The following is a 26852-nucleotide window of genomic DNA, read 5'->3' as shown; positions in this document are numbered from 1 at the left end:
CATAATGGTTCCCCATCCAAGGGTGGTCTTGCAGCTTCATCTGACGCCTGGGCCCCTCCCTCCCGCTCACACTCTCCACGCTAGCTGCACCTTCTTCTCTCTTATGTCTCTACTCTCTCCTGCTCAGCTATTTTCATAGATTCCTCTTCCTCTGCTGAACACTTCCTACATCCATTCATTCTGCAAGCGCTAACATAATGAGCTGGGCAGAGTCCTCCTCCCTGCAGCCCTGTCCCTGGATTCTGGCCTCCTTTCTACACTTTCCAGGGATATCTTGTTTCTCCCATGGTCTTTTTTTCCCCCCCAATATATTTTTATTTATTTCAGAGAGGAAGGGAGAGGGAGAGAGAGATAGAAACATCAATGATGAGAGAGAATCATTGATCGGCTGTCTCCTGCATGCCCCACACTGGGGATCGAGCCCGCAGCTCAGGCATGTGTCCTGATTGGGAATCGAACCTTGACCTCCTGGTTCAGAGGTTGACGCTCAACTATTGAGCCACACTGGCCGGGCCGCAATTTTTTTTGACAAGCACTTGCTATGGTCCTGAGGGTGTTCTTGCACTGTGAATGCTAACTCACTTATATCCTAGGACAATGACCTACCAGGAGAGGCGCAGATCGCATTTGAAATCCTGAGACCGGTGTGGCTTGAGCAAGGTGATACGTTCATTGTGTGGGGCACAGTGTATCTCCGGGGTCGCCACTGGGCCACTGCACCATGTCTGAGCAGGGATCTGCCTGCAGTGTCCATGGTATTCCCAGTGCCTGCAACAGTGCCTACTGCCTAGTAGACAATACTTGCTGCCTGGGTGACCAAATACCCATCCTCTCTACAAAGGACAAAGCCCCGCCCATGTGCTGAATAGGGTGGGGAGGTCCTCCCCCTCTGCCGCCTCAGCTCTTCTTGGCTGCCCTGCTGTGTGTCTAGATGCCAGGGGTGGGAAATGCCCTTCCCACATTGTCCTCTTGATGAATATCAAAACCCCAGGAACTTTCTTTATATATATTATTGATTTTTTACAGAGAGGAAGGGAGAGGGATAGAGAGTTAGAAACATCGATGAGAGAGAAACATCAATCAGCTGCCTCCTGCACGCTCCCCACTGGGGATGTACCCGCAACCAAGATACATGCCCTTGACTGGAATCGAACCCGGGACCCTTGAGTCCACAGGCCGATGCTCTATCCACTGAGCCAAACCGGTTAGGGCCCCCCTGTAACTTTCAAGCATTGCCTCCTCCACAAAGCCTTCGGGACTGGACACCCCTCCCTCACAGCAGAATTGGCTCCTCCCACATTTGTGCCCTCACCGTAAGTATCCTGAATAGACCAGGTATATACCCTGCACAGACCTGATGTCCATCAGGGCACTGTCCTGGCTTATGCCTGATGTACATATAGTTCTGAGACTCTTCCACTCTTTCAAAGGGTCTTGGCTTAGAGGCTCATTTACATGGTCACCCGAGACCCCCAAAATGTGCTCTCATGCACACTCATGTTGCAACCCCAGTGCCAAGCATAGTGCCCTGCACAGGCAGGTGCTCTTTCTGGGGAAGGAACACATGAACAAACATTAGGCCTGGTTAAAAATGCCATCAATTTAAGGCGTAGCAGAAAGAGCGCTATCAGAAGACATGGTTTATGGTTCCAATTTCCTTACTAAACTAGCTGCATGACCTTGGCCAAGCTGTTTAACATCTTCAGGCCTCAGACTGCCAGTTTTTTAAATGATCTGATTGGAGCCATGGCTGGATAGCTCAGTTGGTTGGACCATTGTCCCGATGCGCCAAGGTTTCGGGTTTGATCCCCAATCGGGCACATGCAAGCGTCAACCAATGAATGCATAGATGAGTGGAACAGCAAATCAATGTTTCTCTCTCTCCCTTCCTCTCTCTCAGAAAAAAAGAAAGGAAAAAAAGGAACAGTTTACCTGGAATAATAGCTATTAAAGCAAAATGATTTGGTTGGATTAAATGACCTCCAAGCTCCATGCCAGCTCTAAGGTTCTGTGATTCAGTGCTAATATTTCCTTCATCAATGAGGACCTAACAGACTCTTTAGGGAAGAAATTAGTGCATTACCAAATAAACACACTGGGTTTGAGAGTGGTGTTGCTGCAGCTCTGAAAGCTATGCAGTGCAGAAACAGCCTTCATTTCTCCTTCTCCGGCTCTGCCGTGCTGGGCATTTTTGAAGTAGTGTTTGTTTGTGGTTTTGTTTTGTTTTTGTTTTTTGTTTTGCAATTTAAACTGTAAGCTCCTGAGGGCAGGGTCCAAATCCTATAATTTTTAAATCCTGAGGAGCCAGCAGATGCTTAGAAATTAGTATGTATTTTGTGGTTGATGAGGGTAATGGTCATAAAGAGATCCACTTAGATGTGAGGCAGTTTTAATCATAAGTACATTAAAAAATTAAGAGAAAGCATTGGAAATTAGGGACACTGTTCTACTATTAATTTCATCTAAATTACTTGCCTGTGTAATAAAGAGCAACTTAAATGCATGTAGAAAGAAATATGGTCCCTTCAAGAGGAAGAGTGTGGATTCAGAAAAAGGAAGCCCCTGTAGATTCTATATTTATCTTCCAGCAAGCCAGAAGTGAGAAATCAATTGCCTACTTTTATGCATTTTTAACTATAAAATGCATAAAATATAGGAAATAGTAAATGAATACTAAATACCAACATGAAATAGAAAATGTTTAAATACTAACATTTACGGAAACCACAAGCTTTCACCAATATAAACAGATGCATTAAAAACATAGATGGGGCCGAAACCGGTTTGGCTCAGTGGATAGAGCGTCGGCCTGCGGACTGAAAGGTCCCAGGTTCGATTCCGGTCAAGGGCATGTACCTGGGTTGCGGGCATATCCCCAGTAGGAGATGTGCAGGAGGCAGCTGATCGATGTTTCTCTCTCATCGATGTTTCTAACTCTCTATCTCTATCCCTTCCTCTCTGTAAAAAATCAATAAAATATATTTTTAAAAAAACCACAAAAAACATAGATGGGTAGTCCTGGTCCATGTGGCTCTGTTGGTTGAGCATTGTCTCAAAAGGTCACTGGTTCAATTCCTGGTCAGGGCACATGTCCTGGTTTCAGGCTTGATCCCCAGTAGGGAATGTGCAAGAGGCAGCTGATCAATGTTTCTCTCTCTCCCCCTTTCTCTTCCTTTTTCTCTAAAATCAATAAAAACATTTAAAAAATAGATGGGTAAATCTTGTAATCAGTTAAAATAATAAAGGACTAAGGTATATAGTGTCTTCCAAAAAAATAAAAAAAGAGTGTCTCCCACATTCCTTACCAATACAATTATACAGGAATAGAAAGTTAATAAGGATATGTGGCTCACCAATCCTACATAATAAAATATGCTAAGTGTCCGGTCTTCCATTCAACCAATCAAAGCATAATATGCTAATGACATGGTAAGGCCGCTCAACTGTTCGCTATGATGTGCACTGACCACCAGGGTCAGACACTCTGACCAGGAGGGTCCAGTTGATTGGGACTGAGTGAGACGGGCTGGCCAACCTCCCGCATCCCTCCCCGGCCCCAACTGTGCACCCGTGGGGTCCCTCAGCCTGGCCTGCACCCTCTCACAATCCAGGACCCCTGGGGGATGTCGAAGAGCCGGTTTCAGCCCAATCCCGCAGACCAGGCCGAGGGACCCCACTGGTGCACAAATTTGTGCATGGGGTCTCTAGTAAGAAAATAATTAGATCAAAGTATAAGCAGATCTAGTAATTATGACCAATCAAAATGTGAATCCTTAAAAATAAAACAAAAAGAAACATCAACTCCAAGTTGTGGCAAATCAAGTATAATTGCAAAAATATAACATGGAAATCTCACCTTAAACACAGTCAATATTTTCTTGTGGTTCCCCCAGAGAGTGCAAAAATAGATTTAGCCAGAAATAAAAGAAGACTGAATACATTTCAGAGTTTAAGTATGTAGCAAACATCTTGGGGGAAAAGAAGGTTGTCATTTTAAAATTACACACTTTGAATATAATAAACAGTATAATTAAAGGGGCATTGTGAAAAACAATTGACTGGAGATATTAAGTTTGTAATATCACATCAAAAGCGGTGCTCTAATATGGGCTCTAAAGGCATGGCCCAGTGAATGGAGGCTGTGGAGATAAGTGGAGCAGAGAGGCTAGATCACAGGAGAGGCGGACATAAAAAGACAGTGAAGAACTTGGCCTGAGATGTGCATACTTACCTCCTGGCTGGTTTGCAGCAGTAGGGGCTTTCGGTTCTAACACCTCTATTCCAGCTGAAGTGACAGCTGCAGGAACCGTTTACCTGGAATAATAGCTATTACATTACCTTCTGCTCCAGGACAGATGTGCCTCTCTTTATCAAAATCAAACTTCTCTGCAAGGGTTTAAGCTCTGCCTGCCAAGCCTTCACACTCCTCTGTCCCTCAAATGCATCACTCACTGCATTAGTTTTTATTCATTGATTTAATAAATACGAAGAATGAGTGCCAACTATGCCTGGCACTGTTCTGGGCACAGGGGATGCAGTAATGAACATGAACAACTGAACAAAACATTCTGCCCTATGGGGCCTACATCCAAGTGGAATTCTATACCCAGTCCTTATTGCCTACATTCACTACAATGACGGTGGTTCTCTCTTTTTTTTTTTTTTAATATATTTTTATTGATTTCAGATAGGAAGGGAGAGGGAGAGATAGAAACATCCATGATGAGAGAGAATCATGGATTGGCTGTCTCTTGCATGCCCCCACTGGGGATCGACCCCACAACCCAGGCATGTGCCCTTGACCAGAATCAAACCCGGGACCCTTTGGTCCCCAGGCCGAGGCTTTATCTGCTGAGCCAAACCGGTTAAAGCGAAGGTGGTTCTTTAAGAATGTCATAGCTTCATGGTATCTTGTTGGGGTCCAACCCCAGAAGGTCCAGGGGTTCCCAAAGCTGTGGACCGAGTCGGCGAAGAAGGAATGACACGGAGACAGCGTTCAATTGATCAGCAGCCTAGCCAGGTTCTCTAGCCAGGATCTCCAGCCAGGTTCTGTCTTTTATTGTCTTGTTACATCTGTATTTATACCAGTTGATTTTAATCCTGTCAATTTCTATTCCAAAGGTTAGGGCGTTTCTTATCTCCATTCCAGGGAGTAAAGATTATGTAGCTTAAGGATGATTGTTCCTAGTTAAAGTGATTAACTACCCGCCTGGAATTTAGTTAAGGGTTTTTATTCACTCTCTAACTTCAGGGGAAAATCCCTACCTGGGGAAACAACCTTTCTCGGAGAGGTGACCTTGTTTAAAACACATAGCGCCAAGAAGGTGAGCAAACATATTCAGAACAGTATGCCAGTACGCCATATACGCTTGAAACATATGCTGTGCAGATGTTTCTTCCCTGCAGCGACTGTGTCAAGCAGCAAGGATGGACCGGCTTCCAGCAGTATCTCCTCCATGACCTGAAGTCTTCAAGGGTAAAAGCAAGCTTTCTAATTTTTCAAATCTACTTTCTCCATCTAAGCACTCAATTTAGTGTTGGGCCCACAATACTCAGGAACTGCAACAAATCCTTCATGTAGGGAAAAAAATAGGAGAACCAGAAATACTTTCAAAATACGCTGTCTCCCAGCTTCCATAGGACATTTATGTCCATTAGTCCAATTGACCCCTCCATAACCCGAGAAGGAAATCCGGCAGGAGTCATGATCTGTGTTTTTATTAAAGAGAGAATGGAGTTAAGAGACTGGGCTCTTTACACACAGCTGGTAAGGCCCCCACACAAAGCAGCCAAAGGAATGCCAGCCTTAGCTGAAGCTGCCATAAGGCAGTGAATGCCCATGAAGAAGATGGGCAAAGATGAAACCCTCGGAGAGGATCTAGGAACAGGCTGAAGTGTTTAGGCAACTGGTCCCTTGGGGATGTGGCTGGGCACCACAGAACTATCACCAGCAGAGCCAGCACACAAACACAAGGTTGCAAACCGACTTTGAAACCCCAAGGTGGCAAGTAACGCTCCCTACCAAGCACAGGTGTAGCGAGGCCCCACTGTCAAGAAGGGCAGGAAGTCCCTCCCTTTTAAAAGTGGAAGCGAGGGTAGCCTGGCCCCAAGGAGAAGCTAACGTGGCCGAAAGAGCAGGTGGATCCCGGATGCTGCTGCCGCTGCCCCAGTAGCCAAAGTCAACCTCATGACTCAGGAGAGGCAGGTCTTCACAAAGACAGGCCCTATGCCTGGGGGGACCGGGTGGCAGCAAGAAGCCACTGGGCCAGGGAGGGTGGTGGTATTGTAGTCCCAAGGCCCATGAAACTTACAAGTATCTCGTGTGCCATCCATGTTCAATGACATGACAATCTGCAGGGCGTTTGTGGCTTCCGTCCCCAGTGCCACCCTGCACAACTGAGGTTTTACTTCCAGGCTCAAAAGAAAAATTTCTATCCCTTAAAATTTATAACCACCCAACACCTAGCTTTTAGCCACCTTCAGGTTGACACAGTAAGTATGTGGTATTGATTTTGGAAGGCCTTTTAAGGGATACAAATGTGGACCTCAAGGAACTTACAGTCTAGTGGAGGGAGGTGAAGGGAGATGTTCAGGAAATGGTTAAGTAACAAAACCAGAGCGCACATGTTAAGTGCACCAGAGGGAAGTGGGCATGCAAGGTCTACTCTGATGATGAAAGAGCAGATGACAACAGCTGGCTAGGAAAGAGGAATGAACACAGCAGGTGAGGAGCAGCACGGTGATTGAGAGAAGGATGGAAATAACAGGACCTCAGGAGGTGGGTGGTGATGAGAGAAAGACAGAAAGAGTCAGGGGAGAGAGAAAAATCGAGATCAGAGTGAGGGAGGAAAGCGAGACTTAGGAACTAGGAAAGGAAAGAAAAGCCAAGAGTCATGACTTACACTCTGTAAATTTGCTTAAATATTGAAGGATTGTTTTTTCTTTTTAATCTTCATTGGAGGATAATTTTTCCATTGATTTTTAGAGAGCGAAAGGGAGGGAGGAGGAGGGGAGAGAGGAGAGACATCATGTATCACCAGGAAGGGGGGAGGGGTGTGGGGAGCAAATCTGCAACCAAGGTATGTGTCTTAGACCCTTTGGTCAGCTGACCGGTGCTGTAACCAATGAGCCAAACCAACTAGGGCATACAGTGGGGCCTTGACTTACGAGTTTAATTCGTTCCGTGACCGAGCTCGTAACTCAAATTACTCGTATGTCAAATCATTAAAGTGAACGAGTGAGACACGTGATGCTGGGCTGCTGTTGTGGCGTTCACTGTGACGTTCGCTGCACCAACTAGCGGTGGGGTATCTGAAGCTGGCTCGTAACCCGAATTTTAGCTCGCAACTCAAAGCAAAAAATCGGCCGAGAAACGGCTCGTATCTCAAAAAACTCGTTAGTTGGGACACTCCTAAGTCAAGGCCCCACTGTATTGAAGCATCTTTACTAAAAACTTTCTTTAAAGCTAGAGATCAGAAACAGTAAATGTGCCAAACACTGAGCTTTAAGACAATATTTCACTTTGAGAGGTATTTTAACAACTTTATAGATGAGAAACCAAGGCTCTGAGGAGTTCATTAAGACTGATTAGATAGTAAACATTCAGTCTCTGATCCCAGAGTTTTGTTTTTTTTAGGATATTTTTTCCATTGATTTATAGAGAGGAGGGAGTGAGGAGAGGGAGAGAAACATCGGTGACTGATGAAAGAGACACAATTGTCTGCCTCCTGCATACGCCCCTGCTGGGGCTGGGGAACCTGCAACTGAGGTACAGCATATGCCCTTGACCAGGAATCAAACCTGCGACCCTTTGGTCCAAGGGCCAATGCTCTAACCATTGCCAGGGCTGATTCCAGAGCTTTTTAACGACTTACTGGTTACGCTATCTCCGGGGATCTTAAAAACCAACTTTTTTTTAAAATCCTCACCCAAGGATATTTTTCCAGTGATTTTTAGAGAGAGGGAAAGACAGAAATAGCAATGTGAGCGAAACATGTCGATTGGTTGCCTCCTGCACGTGCCCCAACCAGGACCCAGGCCAAGGAGGATCCTGCAACTGAGGTATGTGCCCTTGACCGGAATTGACAGGCAGATGCTCTAGTCTAGCCACTGAGCCAAACCGGCTAGGGCTAGACCAACTTCTTTATTTTGGTTCAGACCTCCACTTTTTGGGACATCCCCACTTCCTCCTTAACATTTAAGGAGTGCAGAAAAATTGAAAATAATTTAGTTGCCGAGACTACAGCGTTCTCTTTTCACTCACTGAAGTCTCACAAAAGAAGTTTGTGGTCTGGATTTTGACTCTCAGCATTTGCTGGGTCTTAGCTTTGCTCAAGAAGGCAGAGATCTGTTAATACCTTATTACGGCACCAGCTTGTTCCAGCCAGGGATGCTCTACTCAATGATTCTAGAAGGAATTCTTCTTTCCTTCTTCTCATCTATCACTCTCCCCTTCTCCCTGCCATTACAATTGAAGCCATGTAATTCATAATTCTAGCGGCCTTCTTGGGGACTTCCCCAAGCTCTATTCTCCTTGAAAATGGCCTTTTTTTTTTTTTTTTTAAGGACAAAACAGTAAACCATATGATATACTCTTGCCAACCACAGCCATTGTGATTGTGGGGGAATCACTAGCCATCTGCTTATCTTTTTTTTTTTTTAATATATTTTATTGATTTTTTACAGAGAGGAAGGGAGAGAGATAGAGAGTTAGAAACATCGATGAGAGAGAAACATCGATCAGCCGCCTCCTGCACATCTCCCACTGGGGCTGTGCCCGCAACCCAGGTACATGCCCTTGACCGGAATCGAACCTGGGACCTTTCAGTCCGCAGGCCGATGCTCTATCCACCGAGCCAAACCGGTTTCGGCCATCTGCTTATCTTTTATCTCACCCTGCACATCTGCCTTGGAATATTAACAAAGCTGGCTTGTGGAGAAACCATTGTGCATGTCTGTCTATTTTTTTATTTTTTTTAAATACATTTTTATTGATTTCAGAGAGGAAGGGAGAGGGAGAGATAGAAACCTCAATGCTGAGAGAGAATCATTGATCAGCTGCCACCCGCACACCACCTACTGGGGATTGAGCCCGCAACCTAGGCATATGCCCTTGACCGGAATCGAACCTGGGACTTTTCAGTCCACAGGTCGATGCTCTATCCACTGAGCCAAACCTGCTAGGGCTGTGTATGTCTCTTTAAACATCATTTCTCCCACTGCAGACTAGTCAACAAATGGTTTTCAACTGGAAAAGACCTGGCTGCAATCGGACAAACCTTTATTTGCGGTCCTGTCCCAAAATAAGTATTAACTATTATTGTTCTTGGATTCTTCTTAGGTTTCCTCCCAGCACACTCACCTGAGTTAAACCTGTAGAAGGCACTTGTTTGCTGAAGGTGAGCAACTCAGATAAGGACTAATTAGTTAAGGGGCTCTGGACCTTAAGATAAAGGGCAAGACCAAGTTGACCTGCAGCAAGAGGCCTCCTTCTCTCTGTTTGCCCCCAAGTATCCGTGGGCTACAGGGATGAGTGGAAAGAAAATAAAGGCACTTATTCTGCAAATAGCAATGAGGCCCAAGGCTTACTTAATCTGACAAATGACAAAAATCTTTCCCACTTAACAAAATAAACAAGCTGCTGCATTTTTCTATACCTACAGAGACCCAGATGCCTACGGGATCACATCTACTGTCGTTTGAAAGACTTACTAAGAAGGCTGTAGACCTGATAAAGTTTTGGTAAAGACCTTGCTATCAGTGCTCCGAAAACCTAAGACGTCTGAACAAAACTGGCATCAGAGTAAAGACTATTTCCCAACGACTGGAATGCAAGAGGGCGATACCCTACGAACAAATCTTCGCTTGCGAGACGCTGCCGTTGCAGAGGGCTGCCCTCCCCTCTGTGAGAGTGACCGTGCAAGCTCCGAGTGTCTGTCTTTAAAACGCTACCTGGCACTTGAGCTTGTCCCGGAAGGATGTTGTGAAACCAAGCACAGAATGTCCGTAAAACTCCCAGAGTTTGCATGCAGGAAAGCCCAGAGTGGTAATAAATACTACCTTGGGCTTACACCGTGCCCTTATGCCAGAATGCAAACCTTGCTGGGAAGAGAAGGTACCATCATTTCAACTGTCTTTCTCCAAAGCCTCCCTTAAAGAGGGGGGGGCTGTGTTTGCCGGTGGTAGGATTCACACTCCACGCCCTGCCTCTCCCCCCCATCCCCGCATCCCAGGCATCGGCGGGGACTGAGTGGGAACCAAGGCAGGAGGAGGGGACCGGGGTGCCGCCTCCCGGCGAGCGTGCCGTCTGGCCAGTGGTGCGGCCGCGGATGCGCAACGCCCCAGCCGAGGTCCTGGAGGGGATGCATCGTCTCAACGGGCCCCAAGCACGAGACCGGCGGGGGATGCCCCGGTCGCGGCCGGGCTGCTCGCACGGCGTCGCTCAGCTCCCTCCGGCCGGGCTCCGTCGACGTCCCCTGCCCGCCAGCCCGTCGGGCCGCTGTCGAGCCGCGGGAGCCCGTTCGTGGGCAGGGCCGGCGCGCCTCGGGCGGCCGCTGCCCCGTCGCTGACCCTCGCGCGAAGCTGCGCGCACCGAGAGGAGACATCTTCCCGGCTGGGCCTCCCGCGCCCGCCTCGGCCCCGGGGCAGAGATGCCAACCTGGGGCCGGGGGCGGCCCGCGCACCCCTCCGTGGAGGGCGCCCCGACTCGCCGGGGGCGGGGTCACGTCCCACCCGGGCCGCCGGGGGCACCGGCGCTGCGGAAACCCGAGCGTGGCCGAGGAGCGGGGGCTTCCAGGGCCACCTACCCGGCGCCTCGGGCCTGCCGTGGGCGCGCCGGCTCCCGCCGCCCCCGGGCCGTCGCGGAGACCACGGGGGCGCCTGGTACCTGTGGACGCCCTTGTCAAGCGCCTGGAGTCCCCCCCGCTGCCCCCGGGTCGCCGACACCAGGACAGACATGCTACTCCCGGTTCCTGCCCCTTCGGAGCGGCGAGGAGCGGGTGAGGCGGGGCCAGGCCGCTGCACCGAGAAGCGCCCCCCGAGCCGAGGGCGGACGGGTCCCGCGGCGGGGGCGCCGGGCCTGCCCGGGGATGGCGGACAGGTTGGCTTCGGCCGACTGGCGGGCGCAAGGGGAGGGCAGCAGACGGGGAGGTGTCCCTTCCCCGCGCTCCCTCTCCCTGGGCAGGCCCGAGCGGGGCGCCCAGGTCGGCTTGGCCGGGCCCAGCGTCCTGACCCCGGGAGACCCCGCTTTGAGGCGGGCAACGGCCGCCCCGGCCCAGGCCGCCCGGACCGCAGGTGGTGTGACTGTGACCGGCTGCCTGGGGCGGTTGCAGGGGAACCAGGCGCTGCTCCCACTGCTGGGGGGTGGTTGTGCTTTGTGGGGGGTCGGGGGTCACCACCCTCCCGGGAGAGGTGGGGGAGGGCCGCGGGCGCAGCTGGCCGCGAGGGGCGGGGTCACAGAGGCGAAGTGTACGTGTGTGTCTGTGTGTTAGAACCAGGCGTGGGGGGGAGAGCGCGCGGAGGAGGCACCGTGGCCTGCGCGCAGGCGCGAGCAGCGGGCCGGCCCGAGCTCTGGAAGGAAGCCCGCGGGGAGTGGGGGCAGCGGGCCTGCGAGAGGACCAGCAGCCGACGCGAAGGGGCGGGGGGCAGGGAGCCGCGTCGGCGTCGCCGGGCGCGGGCGTTTAGAGGCCGACGCATCCGCGCGTGCGCGCGCCGGCGGAGTGTCCGCGTAGAGGAGAGTGACGCGTGCGCGTTCACGTGCGCCCGGGAGAGCGGTAAGAGCGTAGGGAGGCTTGAAGGGGAGTGGGGGGTGGAGAGGCGAGCCGGAGGAGGGGTGGGGAGGCGGCGCCTGCGCAGTGCGCCGCGGAGGAGCTGTGTGTATGTGAGAGTCTGACGGGTTCAAAATGGCGGCGGCTGCTTCAGCGGCTCCTCCTGTGTGAGGGAAACAACACCCCTCCCCGGCATCAGCGGCGGCAGCAGCGGCGGCTGCGGCTTGCAGAGCACCTTCCCGGCGGCTGGGCCTGTCGCCGCTCTGTCTATTCTGGGCAAGGGGCGCACCGGGAGGAGGAGCAACGCCAGGGGGCCCATCCCCCGGAATCCCTTCTCTGCGACTGGGGAGTAACCGGGGGCTCGTCCCGCAGCGCGGAGCCCGGGCTGAGGGGGAGACGCGAGGGGAGCCCGGGCCCCCAGCCCGGCGCGCCTTGCCGCTCCCGCCCTCTCTGCCCCCCGGGGCCGGGGCCCGCGTTCCGGGGGGCCGGGGCGGCGCGGGGAGCCTCGGGCCGGCCGGTCTCAGCTGATCGGCCGCCGATCTCGGGCTCCGGAGACGGTCAGGCGGCTGCTGGCCGCGGGCACGGCGAGGAGGGTGCTTCCCGCGGCCGGGGCCGGCCCGGGTCTCGGGCTCCGGCTGCTGACCGCTGGCCCGGGGGAGGCGGGGGCGCCCCGGGCTCGGCGCCGAGGGGTCGCGCTCCCCTCTCCTGACGCCTCCGACTCCCGGTCTCCAAAGCCAGAAGAGGAGGTTTGATTCAGCAACTGTTTCCTCTCTTTTCCGGGTCGCTCTGACCCTCTCTGGATACTGGGTTGATCCACGGGGGAAAAAAAACGAAGACGACGATTGGGATTTAATTTTTTCCCTCTCAGTTTTTGGAATCTTTTACTTTTGGTCAAGAACTCAAGAGCAAAACCCCCGGTGAGATTTCCCTCTCTACCCTCCCCCCCCCCCCCTTTGGAAGTTTGGTTCTCTGTGTTATCTAAAGACTTAATGTAAAGTTTCTATTTCTTTTTCCGATGGGCGAACCATTGAAACGCCTTTCCCGGGGGAGCCCGGCGCGATCTGCCGTTTTCTGCTCTCCGGCCCCGGCTGCTCTCCAGCCCCGGCGACCCTCGCCCAGGGGGTGCAAACGCGGTTCCGCCCCGGCGGGGGCGAGGGCTTCCCCCGGAGAGCTCTGCCGCGGACTGTGCGCACCAACTGTGTCACCGGGTCCTCTGGTCTCGCAGCAGTTTTGAAAGGATGCTATTAACGTGGCGGTAATGTAGTTAGGAAAACAAATCTGCATTCCCTATGGAAGCCATCATCTATAAGAGTGTTTAGAAAAACAGAAAAACCATTCTTGGTATGATGGGTCCGTTGCGCAAACCTGTCTTTACTTAATTTTTGGGAAAGATGTATTATATCTATAGGTAGAACCGTTTTTATTTATTTTTTACCCAGAAGTATCTGATGGAATTTTTGTTCCTGATGTGCAACTCTTGAATTTCAGAGTTGTACACATCTTGGGTTGGGTTTGGGAATGAAAAGATCCTTAGGAAGGAAGACGAAGATTGTTGCTTTCTAGAGGGGTATGGGAAAGTGTTTTGAAGTCTTTCTTCAAATCCTAATTTCTTGTCCTCTTTTTGTATGGTTAGTCTGCCCTTCTTCCCTCTAGTTTCTAATTACCAGTGAGAGAGAACTAATTTGGTTAGGATCTGGATTACTTCAGTACCTGCTTCACCTGGTCAGTGCGCGCGCGGCCCCCCCCCCCCCCCCCCCCCCCGTTTATAAAAATTTTTTTTGCTAATGCTGCCATGAAGGGGATCCTTGCTAATTGTATCCTGTGGGGAGAAACAAGTGGTGTGGCCCGACCACAAGGAACTGAAACCAGCATCTCCTATTGCTTAGGCCTTGGACTGTTGTAATTTGATTAATGTTGGTCTTGACATGGAACCACTTGCCCAAGAGCAGAGAGGTCCCAAACAGATGAAGAGGAACCAGATTTCTCCGAGAGCCTTTAACTTACACATATTTTAAACACTTTTTTTTCCCGTGGAAGGAAAGGTTGAGTTTGAGTTCTCATCTCTGCTCATATCATTATTCTTCAGTGTTGCAATCAATCTGGTTCCTAAGGAGGAAGAGGAAGGCAGCCCTGGAGTGGTTTCTTTACAGTAATTTCAACAGAAGAGTGAGAGATGGAACCCGAAGAAGAAAGGATTCGTTACAGCCAGAGATTGGTTAGTATTTTCTTGTTATGTTTTTTTCCCCCAGTTTTGACGTAGAATAACTATAATGTTTCCATTTGTGAACATACTGTGATTACAACTTTTCAGGTGGCTTTTCTGTACACTAGAGGAGGAGAGAAGGTATATTATGACTACCTCATTTGGGTTTTAGGCCAAGTAGTTAGAACCTTCATATTCATCTTGTTTGGAAATGTGGTTATATGTAGCCTTTAACTTCTATAGAAACCATTGTAAATCCGAGGACTTTTTGGATTACAACTTTCAAGGATTCCTAATTTTGCAATACTGATATTGTAATAATTCAAATTAAGTTAGAATGTAAATTTCAGAGGCAAACCTGTTTGAGGAAGGATAGTTTGATATGGTTTTTTAAAGATTTTGGTGTGCCAGGTTTTGTGGCCTTGAGCTGGGGAGTAAAACTATTGAGTCTTTATCTTTTTTTAAACAAATTAATACTTGGATAGGTTTGGAAGGAAGGGGGGAATTGAGAAAAGGTAAAATACTGGATGCTGATGAAGTTCTGTATTTTGGGAGGAATGTATGATACATGACATCTTGTTGAAGGAAATTTTTACGTAGTAATGTTTTGGAGGTAGTTAGTTTGTATGTGCATATGAATATGCATACGCTCCTTTAGGCCCTGCTTTCTTCTCAAGGTTTCCCTATTGGACTTGAAGAATTTGATTTTGCTTCCCTAGTCAGAGAGCTTTATTAATATTCTCACCGTATATTTATTTCAGAAATTTGAATTTGTCTTTGTAGAGTAGGGTATGAGGAAAGCCACAAAATTGTATTTATTATGTGAAATTTGGTGAATTGAAAGACCTAGAAGACACTAAAGGAATTTATGGTGGTTTTATTTGGCTCTGTGTTTTTAGACTTAGTTTGGAGGGGGAAAAGAGTAATTCTTTAATCCATTTGTTGATAATCTCCACTCTTTTTGAGAAAAGACTACATTTTTTCCCCCTTGATATGATTGGTAAAAAGATGTGGAGTGTATTGGCAAGTATATCCAGCAGGTATGTGTTCTGGCAAGCCTTATTTCAGAGATTTGCCTCTTCTAATCCATGTGTTGAGATTATATTTCTTTATCTTTAACTTTTCAGAGTAAAGTGTATCAGTAGTGGAATTTTGTACATTTAGGAATTATTTTGTTTTGACTTTTCTTGAATTAAACTTTCTTTGGGAAAAAAAGATTATGCTTATCATATCAAACTTGTAGAATTGTTGACTTGTTACATACATATCTAAGGGATATTGGGATCCAGTCTTTCAAAGGAAGAGCCTTTCATCAAACAAAAGTTTTCACATTTTTTAAACAAGGTAGTTGTAGGGAGATACAAGAATCTATAATTTTTGTCCTGGTAAGATTTTGTTTGTTTGTTTGTTTGTTTGTTAATTATAGTGATTGCTACCTGTTGCACCTTTCCTTATCTAATCTTTTTTTTTCTTTTCTCTCTTGGTTCATGTGCAATTGTAGTCATTTTATGTAAGAAGGTACACCACATATTTGGGGGATCTTTCTTAGAATTTTGGGTGATAATTTTGAAGTTTAGGGTGACATGTTTTCCTTTCTAAGATTACATGACAAAATTATATCTGAAGTGTAAATCCCTTCCATAGCGTAACTTTTGATAAGAGAGCATATTGGTGGATTATTTATGTGGCAGTTTGCCTACCATACTTTTAATAATATCTCTTCGGTGACTGCACATATTACAGAATTCTCTACTGATTAAGGCAGGTATTATTTGAACAATTTTAAGACTAACATAAAGGCATAAAGGCTAATCTTTATAATAGTTTATATATATATATATATATATGTATATTTTTAACACCTTGTCTCTTTAAAGTAGGTCATAGTGTAGAACTTAGGTTGTTTTGCAGTAATTGGCCATGGAACATAAAGTGTGAAAGACAAAATGACAGGTTTATCAATTTGGCTTGGTGATTAAAGTTTGTGTTGACCTCATACAGTATATATTTGTCAAATTTAATTGAATCAGGTAGTACATTGACTATACTATTGTTGACTGTTACTTCATGTTATTTTTGGGGACAGAGCCTAAATGTTCTAAACTCATTTAGAAACAAGAATGACTTTTTTGTATTCAAAACCCTTTGCCTATCTTTTTTAAAAAAAATGTATTTTTATTGATTTTAGAGAGGAAAGGAGAGGGAGAGAGAGATAGAAACATCAGTGATGAGAGAGAATCATTGATCAGCTGCCTTCTGCACACACCACACTGGGGATTGAGCCCACGACTGTGGTATGTGCCCTAATCGGGAATTGAACTGTGACCTTCCAGTTCATAGGTCGATGCTCAACCACTGAGCCATGCCAGACATTATTATTATTATTATTTTATTTGAGAGAGAGAGAAACATTATGTGAGAGAGACACATTGTTTGGTTGCCTCCGTATGACACCCCCCACCCCGTCATATAACCTAGTACCCCTAACTGGGAATAAAACCTGTGACCTTTCAGTGCACTGGCAGATGCTCCAACCAACTGAGCCATGTTGGCCAGGCGATCCTTTACCTATCTTTAAAAAAAAAGTTGTATGCGTACTAATAAGAATGCTATATTCTACTGTAAGCAAAAAATAAAATAAAATAAAAAATAAAAAAAAAGAATACTATATTCATGATTGAATAAATCCTTTTACTGACATAGCTATTTCAAGCACACAGGATGAATTTGGTAAGATTTGATAGGTTTATATCATCTTTATGACAAGTGATTTTAAAAAAAATCAGAAATAGCTAGTTTTTTAAGGTTGGCTTATCTTTTACCAAACTATTATTTACTTATTACATGTGGAAGAGAATTGTACCTTTGAAGATGATGTGTATGTGTAGATTTGGGTATTGACTCTACTTTCTGGAACCAGAAAACTTATTTTTGTAGTGTAGGAAATGATATGAGAGGGTAAATAATGTTTGGCTTTTTAATTTTATTTTATATTTTATTTTTATCTTTTAAATTTATATTTATTGTTGATAGTATTACAGATGTCCCCATTGTTAGTTTGTCTTTTTTCCCCATTGACCCCCTCCACCCAGCACCCACACCTCCCAGGCCTTCACCACACTATTATCTGTGTCCATTGACTGCATATATGCATCTAAGTTTCCTGATTAATGAACAAAATAAACTGATGAACAAAGTAGATCCTGTTTGGCTTTTCCAAAGCAAGACATAGACTTTTGTTTTGTTAACCCTCACCCTAGGATATTTTTTCCATTGATTTTTTTTTTTTTTTTAAGAGGGAGTGGGAGGGAGGAGAGAGAAACATCAATTTGGGGAGGGAAGGAGTGAACCTGTAACCCAGGTACATGTCCTTGACTGGGAATTGAACCCAAGGGTCCAAAGGCTGATGCTCCAACCACTGAGCCATGTTAACCAGGGCTAGATTTTTTTTTTAAATGAAAAACAGTAGTAGTTTCAATGTATGGATTCCTAGAATAAAGCCAGATAGATCTCCAAGTCAAATTGGTATACCTGAGGAGAGGAACAGAAGCTTCAGTTTTAATGATGGGTGGCTATTTGGTTGTCCAGAGGTAAAGATGATTAATTTTTGTATTTTAATAAATTTAGATGTAGGACCTTATTAAGAAACATTGGTACTAAAGATGGAACCTTTTTTTCTTCATTTGATTTCAGGAGCTCAAGTATTGGAGTAGTTTTGGATGTTTGTGACTCTCCATTTACATTTAAGTTCATTTATGGGGAATGTTCAGCATAATATCTTAGAGTTCCTTAATCTAAAATGTTAGTTAAGTCCTTAGCAATTATAATTGATGATCTTTTAGGTTTTTGAAATCACACCAATTTTGAGTAATCCTTATTGCATAGAAAATCAGGGGCAAAATAATGTGCATTTTAAGTAAATGCTTAATGCCCAGCCAGTGTAGCTCAGTGGTTGAGTGTCAACCAATGAACCGGGGAGGTCATGGTTTGATTTTTGGTCAGAGCACATGCCCAGGTTTTGGGCTCAATCCCCAGTGGTGGGGGGAGGGGTACAGGAGGCAGCCAATCAGTGCTTCCCTCTCATCATTGATGTTTCTCTCCCTCTCTCTTCCTCTCTGAAATCAATAAAAATATATTTAAAAATAATAAGTAAAAAATAATTAATACCAATTATTCATAAACCCTGCAAAAAGTAGACAAGGAGGTAACACTGCCTAACTTATCCTATGAGGCATTGCCCAGATACTAAAACCAAAGACATCACAAGAAAACTAGACCAATATCCCTTATTAATCTATCTATAATAAAAAAATATAATATGCTAATTAGACGGGACAGCTGGACAACCTTCCAGATGACCTTCCAGATGAAGCCAGGGCTGTGAGGGCTGAAGCAAGCTGCCGTGGCTGCGAGGGCCGAGCCCGTTGCACAAATTTTGTGCATCGGGCCTGCAGTGTGTGTGTTTGTGTGTGTGTGTATAAGCCTGATATGCAAAGTGTCCCCTCTGGAGTTCAACTGACTGGGAGTTCAATTGCTTGCTCTGACGTGCTCTGGCCACCAGGGATGGAGCAGAACGAAGGAAGGCCCTGGCTGGCAGCCAGCAGCCGGGGAAGGGAGACCCCAGCCCTGGCAGCCAGCAGCTGGGGAAGGGAGGCCCCAGCAGCAGCTGCTAGAGACCCTACCTGTGCATGAATTTCGTGCACTGGGCCTCTAGTATGAGTATAAAATACTAACCAACCAAATGTAGTAACATATGAATAGAATCATACACCATGACCAATGGAATTTATCAGAGGAATATAAGGTTAATTCAACATCTAAAAATAAATTGATGTGCCCTAACTGGTTTGGCTCAATGGATAGAGCGTCGGCCTGTGGACTCAAGGGTCCCAGGTTCGATTCCGGTCAAGGGCATGTACCTTGGTTGCGGGCACATACCCAGTAGGGGGTGTGCAGGAGGCAGCTGATTGATGTTTCTAACTCTCTATCCCTCTCCCTTCCTCTCTGTAAAAAATCAATAAAATATATTTTAAAAATGTTAAAAATTAATTGATGTAACATATCAATAGAATTTTTTTTAAAGTTACATGATCATATCAATAGACACAGAAAAAAAAGAATCTGATAAAATTCAAACCCTTTCCATAAAAACAAAGTAGGAATAAAAAGAAACTTCCTCAACTTGATAAAGGATACCCACAACTAACATCACTTTCTCTTTTCTTAAATTATATTTTTATTGATTTCAGAGAAGAAGGGAGAGGGAGAGAGGGATAGAAACATTGATGATGAGAGAGAATCATTGATCGGCTGCCCCCTGCACGCCCCATACAGGTGATCGAGCCCGCAACCCGTACGTACATATGCCCTTGACTGGACTCAAACCCGAGGTCCTTCAGTCTGCGGGCCTACACTCTAACCAGTGAGAAACCCAGCTAGGGCAAGGGATCTAATTATTTTTTGGAGACCCAGAGTAAGGACTATTAAGCTCTATTATTTTCTCTTGTTTTATTTTGCTGAGCACCAGTCATTAGCTACCATATGTAAATTTATTTGTGCATCTCTCTCCATTAGTGTAAGTTCCTTGAGAGTTGGGACCATAAACAAAAATGGTGTATATTGGATGCTTTGAACAGTGTCTGACACATACAAAGTGTTCAATGAGTAGCCTGAAAAAAGAAGATACTCAGTCTAAACATAGAAAGTGCTCAATAAGTATTTGTTTATGTTGTTGGAAGCCTTCATAAATAGTTTATTGTATTACCAGTTTTCTTGAGTGCTAGGAATAGGCCACTAGAATTGAGGAGAGTTTTGATGCACAGGGATAAGCAAAATATCTGGGTATTAGATCTTGCAGTGTACATAAGGACCAAAGTCTCAGCGGTTCTCAACCTGTAGGTCGCGACCATTGGAAAACACATATAGCATATCAGATATTTACATTACGATTCATAACAGTAGCAAAATTACAGTTATGAAGTAGCAACAGAAATAATTTTATGGTTGGGGGTCACCACAACATGTGGAACTGTATTAAAGGGTCGCGGCATTAGGAAGGTTGAGAACTACTGGAGCTATAACAGATTAAAAACGTATGCTTAATACACATACATGCCAGATGAACACATTTGTAATGGTTGGGCCATTAGAAAAAAAATAAGAAAATATCTAGTTAAACTTTAAAAGCTCAGGGTGAATTTAAGTTTTCCTACCTCTAATCCTGTCCTAAACCCTGTATGTCAAAGTTTTTGCTGACTTTTTAAAAAATATATATTTTTATTGATCTCAGAGAGGAAGGGCAGGGGGCGGGGGGGGGGGGGGGGGGGAGAGAAAGAGACATCAATGATGAAAGAGAATCATTGATTGGCTGCCCTCTACTGGGGATTGAGCCCGCAACCCGGGTATGTGCCTTTGACTGGAATCGAACCTGGGACTCTTTAGTCCACAGGCCGATGCTCTATCCACTGAACCAAACCAAGTAGGGCAAGTTTTTGCTGACTTTTAGACAACCTTTAAGTTGTGAAGTTGCAAGTGATTTTATTCTCAAGGTCATTAAGTCAGGGAATTGATACATTTACTGTATACCACTCTGAAGGACTTGTATTCTTTATTTTATATCCTTTAAAAAACTTTTTTCCTTGGGAAATGGATATACTCAGGTTTCATTAATTTGCTCTGTTTATCTTATTTTTGGGATAGTACTATTTTTGCATTGGCTTTCACATTAAAAATAAATTAAAACTCAATAAATACTTATGTGCTAACTAATAGGTTATATTCTTTCATATACATTACCTTATTGTACCCTCAACGCAGTCTTGTAAGGTAGACTGTATAGTTTTAAACCTTAATTTCTTTTAATTATGGAAATGGAAGGCTGGGGAAGGCCTTGATCAACTTGCCTAAGATCATAGTTGGTCAGAGTAGAACCCCATGTTTCTTCTTTCACATCATACCAACTCTCTTGTGGTGCATTTCATACAGAAAACAAATGATACCCACTTCTGTTGTAGGAAGTGGTTAAACTTAGTACTTTCTCTACTTCAAAATTTTCTTCCCTAACAAATGCCTGCTTAACATCCTAAATGAGGTAGCTATAAATTTTTGACAGCCGGTGTTTAGTCATATTTTTAAAAAGATCGGCACATTCTTTTTGTGAACTTTTAATTGATTGCACTTAATCTATTAAAACACCAGTATTTGTGTAGTTTGTGTATATGTCAGGCCTTTTATTTATGCATGTCACTCATATCATTGTTTTCTGTTTTAAATTTTAGGTTCTTGGGGGTTTTCTCTATCTGTGAGTACTTGGTAAAAACTTAAAACCATAAAGATAAAAGGCAGCAGATAGTGACCAAACGTGGTTTTGGCAAATACAGTGGTGAAGGCTCCTTCAGGTAGGTAGAGAGGAGGAGGGAAGAGGGTGGCCTTGTAGGAGGTAAAGACAGCAGAAGCTGTATTATGGAGTGGGAAGTCTATAAGGTCTATTCTGAAGATATCCATGAGATTAGCAGGATAAAAGTAGATTTGTTTTGGGAGGGAGGCACTGTTCATACTGTTGGGCACACATTTTAAACAATTACGAAAAGCCACATGTGGAAAATAGCCATAAGTTGTGGCTTATTTTTAACCGAGTAGTAATTTGGTCAAAATTTTAGAAGTAATAGTTTTTCAGTTTTAGTTCTGGAAGAATACTGAAATAAGTTACCTCTTAAGGTGAAAGGCACCTGAACTCTAGGGCAGTGGTTCTTGAAGTGTGGTCCTCTCACCAGCAGCGTAAGCATTATCTGGGTATCTGGGAACATATTAGTTACACGCATTTTTGGATCCTCCCCATACTTACTAAATCAGAATCTCTGAGGTTAGGGACCAACAAAATGTGTTTTAACAAGCTAGGTGATTCTGATGCATGCAAAAGTTTGAGAACCACTGCTTTGGGGTATAAGTAGTAGAAATGGAAAGTAAGGGGTGGAAGGAAGCAAGACATGTTGGCAGTGAAGGACTTAAAACTTGATGACTGCTGTATAGCAATGTGCTATGATGGAAAAGATTGCTTGATTAGGGATCATGAACCCTGAGTACTAGTATTAAGTCTATCACCAGTTGTGGTTTTAACAAGAGTACTGACATGTCATTGAGGGAGTTATAATAACTGACTTTTGAGGATTTTGGAGGCAAAGGCAATTGAAGAATTGAGGTGGACTCTGAGGTTAAATCTGGATTCCCAGGAAGATCAGAGGGAGGGATTTTTGAAAGTGGGAGGAGAGAACTTGGGTGGATGTTTTAGGCAGTTGGAACAGATTTGTTTAAAGCAGGGGTCCTCATCTGGGTGTGATTTTTGTCCAGTCAAGAGAGTTTGGCAGTATCTGGAGCCTTTTTGTTGTTAATCCTTACCCTAGGACAGTGATGGCGAACCTATGACACGCGTGTTAGAGGTGACACGCGAACTCATTTTTTTGGTTGATTTTTCTTTGTTAAATGTCATTTAAATATATAAAACAAATATAAAAAATATAAGTCTTTGTTTTACTATGGTCGCAAATATCAAAAATTTATGTCACACGGCATCAGAGGTAAGTTAGGGGTTTTTTTGTGTTGTTTTTTTTTTTAAAGGGGACAATGATGATTTTTATTTTTTTTAATATATTTTATTGATTTTTTTTTACAGAGAGGAAGGGAGAGGGATAGAGAGTTAGAAACATCGATGAGAGAGAAACATCGATCAGCTGCCTCTTGCACACTCCCCGCTGGGGATGTTTTTGCAACCAAGGTACATGCCCTTGACCGGAATCGAACCTGGGACCCTTGAGTCCGCAGACTGACGCTCTATCCACTGAGCCAAACCAGTTAGGGCAAGTTAGGGTTTTTCAAAATGCTGACACACCGAGCTCAAAAGGTTCGCCATCACTGCCCTAGGAGGATATTTTTAAAAAATATATTTTTTTATTGATTTCAGAGAGGAATGGAGAGGAAGAAAGAGACAGAAACATCAATGATGAGAGAAAATCATTGATTGGTTGCCTCCTGCATGCTCCCCACTGGGGACCAAGCCCGCAACCTGGGCACATGCCTTGACCAGGAATTGAATTGTGACCTCCTGGTCCATAGGTTGATGCTCAGCCACTGAGCCACATCGGCCAGGCTAGGGGGATATTTTGTCCATTGATTTTTAGAGAGTGGAAGGGAGGGAGGGTTAGAGAGAGAGAGATATTGATGTGAGAGAGACACATGGATTGGTTGCCTCTGGCACACGCCCCGACCAGAGCCAGGGATTGAAGCTGCAGCCCAAGTATGTGCTCTTGACTAGGAATCGAATCTGAGACCCTTTGGTTTACAGGATGACACTCTAACCACTGTGTTATACTGGCCAGGGCTAGAGACATTTTTTATTGTCGGATTAGGGGAGTACTACTGCTATTTTAGTGAATAGAGTCTAGGGATGCTGCTAAGACATTCTCATGCACAGATCAGACCTCCACAACAATGAATCATCTGACTCAAAATGTCAATAGTGTAAAATTGAAAATCAGTAGATCTATGTATATTATTCTGATTAGCTGCTGTTCATCTTTGAATTTAAAGTCTATCACAAAACTTCTTGAAAGCACTCTCAGATTTTGTTTCTCAGGCTTCGCCCAAAGTAAGCATGAAGCATTTTTATTGTTGACTTCACAAAGCTCACTTCATGGTCATGACAAATCCTCAACCCAGTTGCAGATTTATTACTCAGCTTATCCTAAGATCAATTTATTTGGATACCCGAAATAACTATTCACTGTCTTGAGATCAATAATTATGTTACAACAAGGAATTTCCTTTTGATACTCTCTTTGAAGGATAGAAAAATGAGATAAAAGCTGCAGTGTTAGATGTAAGCAAATATTGAAATATTATGAATTGCCCTGCAGCTGAATACCCATGACCATTCCTGAGAAACAACCTCATGGGCTGGTTGTAACCCTCAGTGTGAATTCAAGGTAGCCTGACTATTATTCCATCTCTTTATAGCCCTGGATCACAGAGCAGTAATCTGGCCAACCTTCTTTCTGACATTGACCTCAAGAGAATTTACATTTGTAAATATAGGGATCATTTTATAGTACTTTTAAGTTTCCAAAGTGCTTCCCTGTTTCTTGTATTCTTTGATCATCTTAATCTTTTGATTATCACAAAGGATTCCTGGAACTCGGGACGGTGCAACCATGCAGCACAAGTCTGGAACAGCGGTTCTCAACCTGTGGGTCGCGACCCCTTTAGGGGTCGAATGACCCTTTCATAGGGATCGCCTAAGACCATTGGAAAACACATATATAATTACATATTGTTTTTGTGATTAATCACTATGCTTTAATTATGTTCAGTTTGTAACAATGAAAATACATCCTGCATATCAGATATTTTCATTACAATTCATGACAGTAGCAAAATTGCAGTTATGAAGTAGCAATGAAAATAACTTTATGGTTGGGGGTCACCACAACATGAGGAACTGTATTAAAGAGTCGCGGCATTAGGAAGGTTGAGAACCACAGGTCAAGAAGGTACTCTTCACATGTCTTAATCTATGTGAAAGATGTCCTTGGAGTTGTGCAGTGTACAAAAATAATGGTGGCCCTTTTGGGGTGGATAAGATAAAGGAAAAGTCACCCTGTGTATTTGAAACATTGGGAGGAAAAGCCCAATCTAATGGATAATAATACACTATGTGCTTGGTATTGGCACTTTGTTCTAATTCCCATTTTACTGGTTTGGAAACTGAGGCATAGAGCAGTTAAGTAACTTATCTGAGGTTACCCAGTTAAGAAGGGAAAGAGCCAGGATTCAAAGTAGGCAGTCTGGCTTTCAAGCCTACCAGGCTAATACTGCCATATTTTCAAATTTATTGAAGCACAGTTTGTAAATGTTTTGCTGATGGATTTGGGGTGTTCCCCATGTCATCTTTTCTCATTCAGGAGATTCAGTCACTTAAATGTTTGTTGAATGCTTACACTATGGCAGGCACTTTGCTTGGTTCTTGCCTTGTTAGACTTCTAAATACTATGCTGTGGTTTCAGATGTGTTGAATATTTCGAAGAAATTAAAAGGGTAATAAAATTGTTGTATCATGGGAATAATTTCTTGAGATTAGGTGATCAGTAGAGGCTTCTTTTGAAGATGGCATTTTGTAACTATGACTTGAGTGATGAGGAGCCAATTTTGTGAAGTTCAAGAACTTAGGGGACCAGATCTGGGTCTAGGTGAGGGACCAGCTAATGCAAAGCCTAATGGTAGGAATGAGAAAATGTTGCAAGCACTTAACCATGTGTCCGACACCATGCAAAGCTTGCTATAGATATAGAGATAAGACAGGCATGGTCTCTCTATCATGAAGCTTATAATCTGGTGGGTAAGTCAGACATTAAATAAATACTTATAATAGTAATGTTAATTATAGTTAAACAGAAGGCTGCAAAGGTAAGTACAGAATGCAATAAGAATATATAAACCTGATCTAAACTTCAGGAGTGGGAGAAGGTGTCAGAGAACACTTTTCCTGAGAAAGCCTTTAAAGCTGAGACCTGTAGGGTGAATAAGAGGTAACCAACTTTAAAAGAGAAGTGACTAGCATATGCAAAAACCCTGAGGTTGGAAGGAATCTGACACATTTGAAGAACTTACCAACCAAACAAAAACAAGAAGTCCGGTATAACGAGAGAAGAGAGTGGAGGAGAGAGTCAGTCTTGACAACGGGTCAGTCCAAGTGGGGTTTTATCCTGAAGGCAGCAGGAAAGACAGACATTCAGCAGAGGAGTAATATGCTTGGACTAGCCCTAGCTGGTTTGACTCAGTGGATAGAGCAACAGCCTGCAGACTGAAGGGTCCCAGGTTCAATTCCGGTCAAGGGCACATACCTCGGTTGCAGGCTTTCAGCCTTGGTCGGAGGCATGCTGGAGGCAACCAATCAATGTTCCTCTCTCACATCGGTGTTTCTGTCTCTCCCTCTCCTTTCCACTCTAAAAATCAATGGAAAAAATAACCTTGGATGAGGATTAAAAAAAAAAAAATGCTTGGACTAATAACTGACTAGAGTATAGAGAAAGGATCGAGAGAGAGCAAGACTGGATTTGATAAGACCAATTAGGAGGCTACTGTAGAGATTCAGGTCGATACGATGGTGGTATAGTTGAGAGTGCTGACAGTAGAATTAGAGAGGTTTTGAGAAATATTTAGAAAATAGAATCATAGGATTTTGGTTCGTTGGATGTGTGGAGGGTGAAGTTAAGGGGGTACATGTAAGGATGACTCCCAAATTTTTCTCATGTGGGTGACTGTAGTACAGTCCTTTTATTGAAATAGTGCACCCTGAAGGAAGAGCAGGTTTGGAGATTGAGGGAAATAGCGTAAGTTCAGTTTTGAGTAAGTTTGGCCAGTTTGAATGTGCGGTGCCTATAGAATTGTTGAGTAGGTAACTATGGTTCTTGACCTAAGGAAGGACTTATTGGCATAAGGCGGAGCCTCATTGGCATATTATGGTAATTGAAGTTGGTAGACATGGAGTGGCATACTAAGGGAGTGAGAAGGATGGGCCCGAGGTATGAGAAAAATCAAGGTAGTTGTGTCTTTGAAGCCAAGTGACTGTGGTACTAACTGTTTATCAGGCACTGTTCTAAGCATTAGTGTATTTGTCCAGTACCACCAGGTAGTAACTGGAAAAGTGGGTTTTTGAACTTAGGTTCGTCTGGCTCCAGTTTGTATTCTTTTTTTTTTTTAATATATTTTATTGATTTTTTACAGAGAGGAAGGGAGAGAGATAGAGAGTTAGAAACATCGATGAGAGAGAAACATCGATCAGCTGCCTCCTGCACATCTCCTACTGGGGATATGCCTGCAACCAAGGTACATGC

At 44.7% G+C, this 26852-nt stretch overlaps 1 protein-coding gene and 1 long non-coding RNA gene across 5 annotated transcripts in view; both read left to right on the top strand.

Moving 5' to 3' along the window:
• The first annotated feature begins 1022 nt into the window (after positions 1 to 1022).
• On the top strand, positions 1023 to 9690 carry LOC132241347 (uncharacterized). The gene is made up of 3 exons (XR_009454487.1): positions 1023 to 1313; positions 9341 to 9398; positions 9663 to 9690. It is a non-coding gene; the product is annotated as an uncharacterized LOC132241347 (long non-coding RNA).
• A 566-nt stretch (positions 9691 to 10256) lies between these two features.
• Positions 10257 to 26852, top strand: part of KDM2A (lysine demethylase 2A) — a 94405-nt gene continuing 77809 nt past the window's right edge. For 3 of the 4 annotated variants that reach the window (XM_059709936.1, XM_059709934.1, XM_059709933.1), the window contains exons 1-3: positions 10257 to 10997; positions 13852 to 13980; positions 21246 to 21268. In XM_059709936.1, coding sequence (XP_059565919.1) covers positions 10955 to 10997; positions 13852 to 13980; positions 21246 to 21268 — 195 coding nt within the window. In that variant the 5' untranslated portion in view covers positions 10257 to 10954. Of the gene's footprint in view, positions 10998 to 11846; positions 12683 to 13851; positions 13981 to 21245; positions 21269 to 26852 lie in introns of those variants that run through there. The other variant, XM_059709937.1, reaches the window with a different exon arrangement.

This window comes from Myotis daubentonii, chromosome 9 (assembly GCF_963259705.1).
Source record: "Myotis daubentonii chromosome 9, mMyoDau2.1, whole genome shotgun sequence".
Classification (NCBI taxonomy): domain Eukaryota; kingdom Metazoa; phylum Chordata; class Mammalia; order Chiroptera; family Vespertilionidae; genus Myotis; species Myotis daubentonii.
The sequence above is the reverse complement of the archived record's forward strand: the minus strand, read 5'-3'. Positions and strand labels throughout refer to the sequence as shown.